The sequence below is a fragment of the Lutra lutra genome, chromosome 9 (genome assembly GCF_902655055.1).
Source record: "Lutra lutra chromosome 9, mLutLut1.2, whole genome shotgun sequence".
Taxonomy (NCBI): domain Eukaryota; kingdom Metazoa; phylum Chordata; class Mammalia; order Carnivora; family Mustelidae; genus Lutra; species Lutra lutra.
The window spans coordinates 75800759-75813754 of record NC_062286.1 but is presented as its reverse complement, the minus strand read 5'-3'; the positions used below and the strand labels follow the sequence as shown (position 1 = coordinate 75813754).

The 12996-nt window shown below is 41.1% G+C and overlaps 1 protein-coding gene across 3 annotated transcripts in view; it reads right to left on the bottom strand.

Annotated features, from left to right (window-relative positions):
• The window catches only part of TMEM131 (transmembrane protein 131), a 225142-nt gene extending 213326 nt beyond the window's left edge, over positions 1-11816 (bottom strand). For 2 of the 3 annotated variants that reach the window (XM_047743792.1, XM_047743791.1), the window contains exon 1: positions 11113-11806. In XM_047743792.1, coding sequence (XP_047599748.1) covers positions 11113-11299 — 187 coding nt within the window. In that variant the 5' untranslated portion in view covers positions 11300-11806. Of the gene's footprint in view, positions 1-11112 lie in introns of all 3 variants that reach the window. The other variant, XM_047743793.1, reaches the window with a different exon arrangement.
• Positions 11817-12996: the final 1180 nt, after the last annotated feature.

Sequence of the window (12996 nt, the reverse complement as noted above, 5' to 3'; positions counted from 1 at the left end):
ACCTGATACCAATAGACTGATGAGTTATAGATTTTCATTTAAAAATAGAATTAGGGACGCCTGGGTGGCTCAGTCAGTTAGGCCGCTGCCTTCGGCTCAGGTCATGGTCCCAGAGTCCTGGGATGGAGTCCTACATCGGGCTCAGCGGGGAACCTGCTTCTCCCTCTGCCTCTGCCTGCCACTATGTCTGCCTGTGCTCACTCTATCTGACAAATAAATAAATAAAATCTTAAAAAAAAAAAGAATTATAGAGAAAAAATATTGAATATGTTTTATGCATAGGGCTTTTTACACATAACAACAGAGGCAGAAACCATAAAGAAAAGAGTGACAGATTTGGCCAATAAATTTTAAAACAGTGATAATAAAAAGAAAATTGAAATGTAGAAAATTTAAATGCAAATGGAAATATGGGAAAAATGAAAGCTGTAACTGTTCATTTAAGTCAAAAAAGAAAAATCCAAACCCCAATGGAAAAATTGACAAAAGACAGGATCAAACAATACAAAAGAAAAATAAACAGTAGGGCATTGTCTGGGTGGCTCAGTGGGTTAAGCCTCTGCCTTCGGCTCAGATCATGATCCCAGGGTCTTGGGATTGAGCCCCAAATTGGGCTCCCTGCTCGGCGGGGAGCCTGCTTCCTCCTCTGTCTCTCTGCCTGCCTCTGCCTACTTGTGATCTGTCAAATAAAATAAAATAAAATAATAAAATCTTAAAAAAATAAAAAAGAAATATAAACAGCTAAGAAATGTATAATAGTATTCCTAGTAATTTTTTTAATGTGTGAGACACTGTGCTAGGAGCTTTTCACCCACCACCTCTGTAAATCCTTGCAACAACTCAAGGAGAAAGATGCTCTCATCATCCTTACTCTATGGGTAATGAAACTTAGACACAAAGTGGTAAATCATATTTACCAAAGTCATACAGCCAGAAAGCAGAAGATGACCAGAGCCCAGAGCCACACTGTGAGTCACTATTTCCACTTCCCAACTATTACCTCTTAGAGTCCTAGGCAAGGCTGTGAATTCTCTCACTGACTTAGGTCACTCACAAAGCACTTCTGATATGTTCTCTAACTTGTTGCCATACACAGAATGGTGGTTCCCAGAATTCTTTCTTCACTGACACACATTTTGACTGAGGTTCATATGCAGAATACCACCTAGGATCACTCAGAATTTCCTAAGGTTCTGTGAATCTCAGAATACCAGCTAGAGCTCTTGACCCCTCCTCTCTGAACCTGAGGTACTTCTTACACCTAACTACCAAAACCAAGAGTTGGACACAACCAACGGAGCCACCCAGGTGCCCTGGTTCCTTATACTGGATAGACAGAACCTGTTCTCCATTTACTCATCCATATTTTATAACTTGTTTCATTTTTACAATGAACATGAATTTTTTGTGGAAGTGAAAAAAGCTTTTCCAAACTGACCTCCAAACTGTATGCACAGGAAGACTTACTACATATTATACTGTCTAATTTTACTGGAGATTAAAATCATGTATTATATTATCACAAGCAAGCACCTGCCAAGAGTACTGATAACCACAGAGGAATTGTAAGCAAGAAAAGATGTGAAGAGTTAAGAAAGAAGGACTAGCACCCCACACAGGGCTAGTATGAGGATTAAATGAGATAGGGTAGGCAAAGCAATTAACACAGTGAAAATACTTGATAAACATTAGCCATCATCATTAAGTAATTACAGGCATTACCAATTATAGACAGTAACCGCAAACATAATATATGCCCCAAATGGTGAAAAATCAAACTTGTATAAATACTAGCATTTCAGAAATACCTCTTCTTCTTCAATCAGGTTCATCTTTAATGGGTTATGGTTCACTACTTCTCTGACCAAGACAGGACTGAATGTGTTGAAACACTTAAAATGCTTGGTCCAGGAAGAACATGACCCAGTCCTTAACCCCCAAAAGTTCATGCTCCTATACGAGCACAAATAAACCCAAATGCAGTTGGGAAGGAATTGACAATATTCAGAAATTTTCTATTTACAAGAATTTCTAAGATCCTATTAAAATTCAATCTAACTTCTTACATCTTCTTCTCTTCAACGTTAAGTCTCAAGTAACCTTTTTTCACATCCAGACAGAACCCAAGAGAAGCCCCCAGTACCATGAGGTAAACCTTTAAATATGAAATAACTCCCCTACATGTGAAATATCTGAAAAGAGGAACTGACTTGTGGTAGTCCTATCTACTACTTCATTTCCTAACTTCAGATTAAGTCACCAATTCACCAAGCATTTTTTAAAGTGTTCCAGTCTGAAAAGTGTTCCACTGCCCCCTCTCTCTCTCTCTTTTTTTTTTTTTAATTTGACAGAGAGAGAGAGAGAGATCACAAGGAGGCAGAGAGAAAGAGGGGGAAGCAGACTCCCTGCTGAGCAGAGAGCCCAATGTGGGGCTTGATCCCAGGACCCTGAGATCGTGACCTGAGCTGAAGGCAGAGGCCTAACCCACTGAGCCACCCAGGCGCCCCAACACACTGCCCTCTCTTATGCACTGCTCTACTAAAAAACTTCTGGAATGACAAACTTTACTTACACAGAGCTCTGAGCTAAGGCTTAAGATCTAGACAGCACCTTTCTACTATAAATAATTCCCTAGAAAATCTTCTGCTTCCAATTTAACCATTCCCAAAAAAAAGAAAATCCAGGTAGGGCCTTTGCCATACCCTGGATACTAACTGCTAATTAATTTGTAGCAGTAGGGTTGTCTTAGCCTATTTCTCAAACTTCACTGCTGCAATAGTTTTTTACTATTACATGTTTTGATCCAAATGTAATACTGTAACTATATAAAAATAATTAGCTAAGAACCAAAGTTAGACTGTCATTAAGATTTTGCAATCATAACTGATTTAGAAAATAGTCACAAATTTCTTAGAACTTAAGATGGCTTAAAATACATTTCGATTTATAGGCAAGCAATCTAAGGAAATACTTTAAGCATGTAGAATTTTTTGTTTCAAATACAGAGCATGTTTCTTTTCTCAAACACTACAAGTTCACAACACGCAGTCACACAATAATTGAAATAATTTGTTCAAAAATGCAGGTTTGATTTATAGTAGCATAAAAATAAAATACCTAAGAATAAATACAATAACCAAGAGGAGGAAGGCTTGTACACATTAAAAACTACAAAACACTGCTGAAAGAAATTACAGACAACACAAATAAATGGAAAGACATCCCATGTTCAGAAACTAGAAGACTTAATACTATTAGATATCCAAACTATCCAAAGCAATTTCAAGATTCATGCAATCCCTATCAAAACGACAAGAGCATTTTTTGCATAAACAGAAAAAGCCATCCTAAAATCCATATGGGATTTCAAGGGACCCAAAACAGCCAAAACAAACTCTGAGGACTTACATTCCCTGATTTTGAAACATGTAACAAAGCTACAGTAATGCAAAGTGTGGTAACTGCATAAAGAAACAAATAGACCAGGGGCGCCTGGGTGGCTAGTGGTTTAAAGCCTCTGCCTTCAGCTCAGGTCATGGTCCCACGGTCTTGGGATCCCATGGGTCCCATGATCCCATGGTCTTGGGATCGAACCCTGCATCAGGCTCTCTGCTCAGCAGGGAGCCTGGCTTCCCCCTCTCTCTGGCTACTTATGATCTCTGACCAAAAAAAAAAAAAAAAAAAAAAAAAAAAAAAAAAAAAAAAAAAAAAACAGAAAGAAAGAAATAGACGAATGGAATAGAACCCAGAAATAAATTCTCATATATAGTCACATGACCATCATGCAAGGTTTCCAAGACCACTCACTGGAGAAAGGACATCTCTTCAACAAATGGTGCTGGGGAAACAGGGTATTCACATGCAAAAGAATGAATGTGGACACTCATCATACATCTTATACAAAAATGAACTGTAAACAGACTAAAGAATAGAAAGATCTAAAACTAAAATTCCTAGAGAAAATGGGAAAAGCTTCATGACATTGGATTTGTCAATGTTTCCTCAGTAGGACATTGAAAGTACAGACAGCAAAAGCAAAAGTAGACAAATGGAACATCAGACTTAAAAACTTCTATGTATCAAAGGTTACAATCAAAAGAGTAAAATTGCAACCAACCCATGGTTTGAGGGAAAGCATTTGCAAATCATCTATCTGATGAAGAATTAATAACCAATATATATAAAGAACTCCTCTAACTCAACAACAGAAATAACCCAATTTAAAGGTGGTCAAAGGACTTGAATAGATACTTCTCAAAAAAAAAAAAAAAAGAGAGAGAGAGATAAATGGCCTAAAAGCCTATAAAAAGATGCTCAATGTCACCTACAAAAATGCAAATGAAAACCAGAATGAGACCATATCCTAATATTCATTAGGATAGCCACTATAAACGAATAAAAACAAGTGTCGGTGAGAATGTGGAGAAACTGAACCTTTGTGAACTGTTGGTAGAATCGTAAAATGGTGCAGCTACTATGGAAAACAGTATGGCAGTTGCTTAAATAATTAAAAATAGAACTACCATAGGACCCAGTAATCCCACTTGGGGTATATATCCCAAAAGAATTACAAGCAGGATTCAAAGAGATATTTGCACACCTATGTCCACAGCAGAATTACTTACAAAAGCTTTCAAGCAGCAAAAGCAATCCAAACGTCCATTGACAGGTAAATGGATAAATGAAATGGAAAAAAAATGGTCTATAAGTACAGGAGAATATTATTGAGCCTCAAAAAGGAAAGAAATCCTGTCCACATGCTACAATATGATGAACCTTCAGGACATGATGCTAAGTGAAATAAGCCAGCCACAAAAAGGTATTCACTCTTGGTATCTGCATGATACCACTTACATGAGGTATCTAAAATAGTCAAGTTCATCAAAACAAAATAGAATGATGGGGCAGGAGCAGGGGAGAGGGATGGGGAGCTTCTGTTCAGTGGATATGGATAGACAGTTCTGGAGATCTATACCACAATGTGAGTATACCTAATACTACTGAACCATACTCTTAAGATGGTTAAGATGGTAAATTTTATGTTATGTGTTTTCTTACAATTAAATAGAAACAAAGCAGGTTTGACACTTGATTGTGACAGACATGTCAAGGATCCTCTTAGACCTTAGGCATTTTTCAGACCTTTGTTCTAAGTGCTAAATGTAACAAAATGAATCACACTAAGAGTTAAGGCTTTCTAAAAATCTTTCTAAAGCAATCTCAAAGGAATGAAAAAAAATTGATTTAGTACTATAAATGAAACCACGTAACCCAAAAATGCCTTCATAAGAATGAACAAAGCACTAGAAATGAACATCTTTGGGAGCTCCTGGACCTCTAACAGAAGTCTCAGAGATTTCCCCATTGTCAAAAGCCAATGCCACTTCCAGCCTTTGGATTAATTCTAGTTCCTTTTAATCAGGGCTAGTTTCTGAGACTATCCCAATGTCTAGATTAACCTATCATACCAATCTAGAACTAAGGATTGTTCACAGAATTTAGTCTTAATCTTGACCTAAGAATATATCAGGTACTTAAATCACTGAGAACAGAATCAGTAGCTTTCGCTACCAAGTATCTGTTCCCTAGATTATCCATTCATGGGTTTCGTTTTACAAATGTACATGATGGGGGTGCCTGGGTGGCTCAGTCATTAAGTATCTATCTGCCTTTGGCTCAGGTCATGATCCCAGGGTCCTGGGATCAAGCCCCCACACCAGGCTCCCTGATCAGCGGGAACCCTGCTTCTCCCTCTCCCACCCGCCCTGCTTACATTTCCTCTATCGCTGTGTCTCCCTCTGTCAAATAAATAAAATCTTTTTTTTTTTAAATGTACATGATCCAGAATGGCCTGTAATCATTTTAATGTTTAACAATATGGATGATACGGATGTCTAAAGTTGTTTAAAAAAAAAAAAAGTGCACTTCACTGGAATACTGAATACATTGCCTCTGCAGGAACTGGCAGTTCTGTTCTTTATCCAACTGGTATACATCAGAATCTCCTACCTTAAGTACTCATCCAGGATTATATATTTGGTTCTAGGAACAGACAGCTTTGGATGGAAACCTGGCTCAACTACCTACGAACTCTGTTACCTTCAGAATACTACTTAATTTCTCTGTGCCTGTTTTATAGATTGGGATATGTAAGAATCTGAAACCTTAAAATCCAAAAGTTACAAATGTGTGGTTTACGTAAGTGTATATTGCTCAGTTACAAGGAAAAGCAACATGCAGAGAAGAAAAAAGAAGTGTCACCCTATGTCTAATTACAGCAGAATTCCTAATGATACCAGCGACCAAGGTCCAAGTTTCACCTATACTCTTGACTCTCAGCCCAGTCTCAGGTAAAAGGGGAAAGATAAGGTCATTTCAGGTAAACCTTCATTTAAAACTGAATGCCTGTTATGTACATACATAGCAGTTGACAGAGGTTCAAAAATTCCGGTCTGGGTGAAGAAATATTACCCATAAAATAATTTAAGTTGCTAAATGTTCAGAATGAGTAACAAAGCCAATGCGAGCAGAAATGGAGAAAGTCCAGAGGTGAGAGCCTACCACAATGCCTCCGGGATGTAGGTCGTGGGAGAGCAGACTAAGAAGGGGAACGGACATTGACATCACTTGCTAAGGGTCAAAAACAAGACCAATGTGGCAGAAAGAACAATCACAGCATTAGTAAAACTGGGAAACCAGAGATGGTGTGATTATTCTGCCCTGGACATGTGCAGTGCATGCTGGTGGCTGGACACACGTGTGAGGAAAAACATCTAGTGGGCGACTGGAGAGCAGTGACCGAGGACTAAGGCAGAATGATAACCAAGAACTACAAAGTCCTGGAAATGAACGGGGAAAAGTTCCAAGAAGCAGCTATCAACAGTGTCTGAGGCTGCTTAAAACAGATAGTGAGGAAAAATTCAGCCATAGAAAAATGGTCTCTCCATCTGCTAAGGCTGGTCAGAAAGCTCAAGCCACATGCAGATGAAAAAGAGATTCTAAAATATCAAAGACTCAGCAATGATTTAATTCCCCCCCAAGAGTAGTCTGGCTTATTACTACTCCGGATGATAACAAATTAGATGATTTTACATCTACTCTCAAAGCTGATCTTTTTGGCAAGTGTCTATGAGGACCCGCTGAAAGGATTATAAAGAGAAGGAAAATAGTCATTAACAAGAGAAAGAGAGGATACACTTTTTCCAACTACAGGATTCCACAGCTTCTGGCAGTAGCAAACAGCTTTTAGTAAAAGTAAGCCAACAAAAGTTCATTAGTGAAGCAGTGTTAACAAAGTAATATTCTACTCACTGGGCTTTAAAGAGTAGCCATTCTACCACCATACAAAAGATTAGAACAACTCACTCTTAAGAACACTTCTAAAAATATTTTTACATTAAAAAGTAATAATTTGATTAGAAAAAAAAAATACCACTCCTAATCAATTCTACCATCCTAAGACAAATTCCCTAATCACATTTTCATCTCTTCTGGCCTTTATTACTATTTTGTTCATATGTTTTGTAGATAAAATACTTTTGGACCCTCCTCCTGTGTCTGTCACAAATACAAACTTAAAAACAAAAATTTCTACACAAAACTAATACATCCAGCAAACAAATTTAAAGGTCCTTGGGACATCTGGGTAGCTCAGTTGGTTAAGCATCTGCCTTCAACTCAGGTCAGGATCCCAGGGTCTTGGGATAGAGTCCCATGTTGGGCTCCCTGCTCAGTGCAGAGCCTGCTTCTCCCTCTCCCTGCCACTCCCCTTGCTTGTGGTATCTCTCTCTCTGACAAATAAATAAAATCTTAAAAAAAAAAAGTCCTAATAAAGATTATCAAACTTTGCCTTGCCATTAATAGACAATTAATAATACATGTGACACTGAAATTTGTCACAGACTCAACCATATTCCTGAAAATCTGTCCAAGTTTATATCTACTAGATAAATAAAATGCAGCTTTTTATTTTAATAAAAGATAACTATGCCTTCCAAAAACCCATTTGACAGTGAAACTTTATTACCTGATATAAGATGCTTTTTAAAAAAGCTCTTCTTTGCTGGCCACAATGGGCAGATTAATAAATCAAAATACTACTGGGGCGCCTGGGTAGCTCAGTTGGTTAGGCATTCGACCCTTGGTTTCCATTCAGGGTCATGTAATTGAGTCCTGCACTGAGCTTAGTGCTCAGCATGGAGTCTGCTTGCTCCTCTCCCTCTGCTCCAATCTCTTTCTCAAATCAATAAAAATAATTTTAAAAAATCAAAATACTACTAAGAATTGTATGTTTAACACACATACACATATTTTCACTATACAGATCAATTTCCACTATTCTCAACATCTAGATCTTAGCTTCAAAGAATATTTTGACACCAACCCAGAATAAGTGAGTTATCTGTAGTAATCATAGTAACTTCCTCCTCTCCCAAGTCTTTCAAAACCCTTACAAACTGCAGAGCACAGCCAAAACATTCTTAAAGGTCCCTTTTCTCTGAAGTAATTATACACTCCCACTGATCAGTAAAATTGGATGTTAAGATACAGGAATGTTAAAACATTCAGGATGTTAAGACAAGGAATAGGCTCACACTTCTGACTTAAGGAAATTAACATCTAGTCCAAACATAAAAAACTGCATTAGATAATGCACTTAGCTATTTCTGCTGTTTTTCTTCAAGAGACAATGAGTTTTGTTCTGTTGTGAAGATTTTCTAGTGAAATTCTGCTGCAACTGAGGGAAAATATACAAAATACAAAATACCCAGAGAACCATCATTAATATTGCAGGAAAATCTTAACTTTGAAATACTAGTTTATACTGCTAAAACACAAAAATTCCTCAAGGTATAAATTGACAAACTGAACTCAGCTACATTCACAAATCTGCCCAGGCTTCCTGAAAAAACTCAAGAGCACGTTTTCAGGGCAAATGCTGTTATTTGCGACCCATCAGATGCCAAACTCATGGTATCACAATCATGTAAAAATCTATCTCATTTCTTCTACTGAACTCAAACAAAAACAATACTATAGTTTGATCAGCAAGAAGGCTCAAAGCATAGGCCATTTTTGGAGCAACCTCCACAGAAGATTTGATTAGAACCAGATTTCATATATGATGGGTAGAGGCTTATGTTCTAAATTAGTATAATTACCGTCAATATCTTGACTAGCTGGTCTGTACACTAAAACTGTTCATACAGACACAACGTCTCCAAACACCACAAAAGGTGTTTGATTCTGCCAGGACCACTAGTCAGCCACATCTTTTCAGACTTCACACAGTGGCAAGAAATTCTCCTCATCTGAGCCTTAGACTTACCGGTATAAGAGACGTTCACTAAAACTTATAAACTAAACAAATAGGAAATTAACAAATATAATTTAGGCTGACATTTCACAAACAAGGGATTTGTTAACTATACACAGGAAATTAGCATATGTATGGCTGTGGGAGGAAAAAGCAGCAGAAGGATAATATAACCTTAATGTTTTAGGAGACTCGATCATTATTTCCCTGTGCTAATGGCCCATGAAGAGAGTCATTCACTCAAACAAATGTTAAATCCCTACTGTGTGCGCGGCATGGTACAAAGTAAACACAAGAACAAAAAAAGCAAGGACAAAATCCCTACCAAGGACTACTTGAAACAAAAGGAGACATGCCCATTAAATTATTGTACTGTTTTAGCTTTACTGGACACCAACTACATGCCAGCCCATACTGCACACCAGAGACGCACAATAATAACAATAATCTAACTGCAGATCTGTAACCAATCAATGAACTATGACAATAACAGGCCTGACTACCCCTAAAGCAGCAATTTTTTATTCTGGAAATAATCTTGCCTCTGTCAATTAATTCTTTCAATGGATGGCAATTCTCTGAATAATTTCCACCTACATGAACCCAAACTAAGGTTGCTTACAGAGTTAAACGAGAGTGTAATGTTTTGAACAAAAATAAATAACAGTAGAGAGAGACACATTTGTACTTTAACATTAATTTGGTTTGCATTTAGCTACTGCCTTCAACATAGGTAACAAGTGACAAGTCATAAAGCAGAACACCAACCCGAAAGTTACTGTGGCAAGACATTATTTTCTTGTAGTAGCAGTACAGTGGGAAGTGGAAGCTAAACTAACAAGTTTTGCTAAGCTTTTTAAAAACCACTCACTTTTAGTGATTTCTTTGTGAAAGGTCTGTGACCACTCATTTCCCCTAGGCTCAAAACCAAGTAGTGCCAACACAACTACAGATTTGGTCCTCTAGGTTACAAAATAATTTTTAACCCTGTAGAAGTACCAGTTCTACAGTCATTCGATACTAATGAGCTTTTTAAAAATAGGGATCAGCCCTTAACCTAAATACAGATAAAGTTTTGCAAACTAGAAACGGAATTCGTTTTTAAACTCTTCCACATTAAAGATGACACTCAATCTTAAAAATGTAAAGACTTCTAATAGCTTACTAGAGAACTAAACAGAACTGTGTTATATACACCGAATCGGTGGTTAAACAATCAATACGGCAAAGCGATAAAGGAGAGGGAAGATGAAGAAACAAGATTCCTCTCCAAGAAATGTTTGAACAAATTCAAAGTGAAATTTCGGTAAGCTATGTTTTGAACCCTTTCCACCAGTCTTGCTATTTTTACTACGACATTTTCTGTGTGCCCGCCGTTATTAAAATCACAACCAAAGGGGGGGGAAGTGTCCTAAAATTTGACTATTAACAGCAATCAAGTCTAAAAATATGCCCCTCCTACACAGTGGGCCAAGTGGCAAGAAGATACGAGAACTCAGGAAGTTTTGAAATGGCACTGACAGGAGTCAAGAGGAAAGACAAGGGGAAGGAATCACGGAGAACAAGAGCAACTCCGTGCAGCCAACGCCGCGAGTTGGCATTCGAACTGCAAGTTGCCGGCTCGGGACGGGACTCGACCGAGCAACTTCGCGCCGGACGGAGCTGCGCGCTCTGCCGCCCTCCGAGCCCCGAGCCGCAGCCCTTCCTCCCCGATCGCAGCCCCGCGGCCGCCTCCGCGAGGGCGCGCTGACAGCCGCGGGGCCGGGCCTGGGAGATGCCGGCCGGCTGACACCCACCTTCTTTCTCGGCCCGCGCCGCAGCCACTACGAGGGTCATCACCAGGTGCAGCGCTCCCAGTAGGCCGGCGGCCGCGCTCCGCGGGCTCCCGCCGCGGCTGGCCGCGGGCTCCACACCGGCCCCTGCGGACGTGGAGGCGGCGGCGGCGGCGGCTCCTGCTGCTCCTCCTCCAGCCCGCTTCCCCATCCCTGCCGGCCGGGGGCCGCCGCGCTCGAGGTCCGGCGCGGCCCTTCTCGGCGAGGCGGCGGCAGGGGCGGCGCGGGAGCCGTGGTCCGGGCTCTGGCCGCGGCGCCGGGGGCGAGGGCGGTTCCGGGCCCAGGGCTCGGGCTCCGGGCGTGGGTCTGGGTCCGTGCGTGCGTGTGAGCAAGAGTGTCAGTCACGGCCTCGGCCTCGGCATCGCCTACGGAGAGTCGAAGCGGAGAGGCCACGGGTCAAGCACGGCGGGCGGCCATACTGGAAACGGGCACGGGCCGCCGGCTCTGGGCGCTGGCCTGCGAGGGGCGGGGCGCGGTCCTGGGCACCGCCCCCGTCGTGCCGTCACCTAGGGGGCCGGCAAGTCAGTCAGTCGGCCCCGGAGTCCGTGGGCCCGAATTTCTTGTCCCGGTCTCGGATGCCCACGGCTTCACCCCGGACGGGACACGGACAGAACAACCCCGACCTGTCACCACTGCCCCGCGGAGGAGGAGGAGGGAAGCAGGCCCGGGCCCAGCCGCCAGGACTTATGATGGCGGCTCACGCTTCTCAGAGGCAATGACGGCAATCACGTGGAGACAAGGGGGCCTTGCCGCGCAGCCGCCTTGGGGTGTGGGCGGGGCTGGGAGAAACTGCGGGGTACTGGGGGAGGCTCGCCTGCTGCTCCAACGCGGGAACTAACCCCTTGCGTCTCCGGTACTGCAATGCGAGAGCCTTCCAGAGGACTGAGTGCGCATCCGGACCTCGAGGCCCAGCGCGGAAAATCCATTCCAGTGACTCCTCCTGGTCCCACCTCCGCCTTTCGGGTCGCCTGAGAATACTCCTGGCCTGATTCAGTTCCTGGTGGCGCTTCGTTTAGTACTGGACCCGCTCCATTCATCGTTATATCTTCATGACACACTACCCAGCGCTTAATGGAATCATCTTGCTCTTGGAATTGTGCCTGCTTTGCTGCGGGAAATCCCTTTGCAGTGTGTTTTTATTAAAGCAGCAGTGACCCTGGACGGGGAGGGCAGATTGTTCTTTAGAAAGTGCCCAGTGGCCATGCTGGCTTTGTCCGTCTTGGAATAATTCTTAAGACGTTTTCTACAGTTAGTTCCTGCAAGGCCCAAATCAAACGCCTTCTTTAGGCTCCTTCAGGAAGCCTCATGCCTCTTTCCGTCTTAGGTGGCGGTTCTTGGTGGGCGTGGATTTTCCGTACAAAATTTAAGTTCCTTGAGAGTCTCTCATTATTCGTCTTAATAACTTCCCTTAACTTAGTAACTATCTTAGTAACTTCCCCAATTCCAGAGCCCCCAATTCCATTTGCTTATTCTTTGCAGTACTGGTTGAGGGAGTCCGTGTATTTTTAAGGCTATGTCCACCCCAATACATCTGAGAACAAACTACAAAGGAAAATAAAATTTCAGGAAGGCTTACAAAAGGAAGTCAAAGTGCTGCCCTATGCAGTAGTCTTTGTCAAGCAAGCACTTAAGTTTTTTATTAATTAATATATTTTTATAGACTTACCGTAATGATTTTGAAAAATAATTTTCTTTTCCTGAATATTAGTGTTAAAATTAATCAAATTTTGTTCTTGATGTAATGTAGGAATAATTATCTAAGGTGGATTTTCTGTATTTGTATATGTAAGGAAAGATTTCTGGAAGACTTTTAACTCACTAAAGAAATCAAGCCCAAAGCAAAGTAAC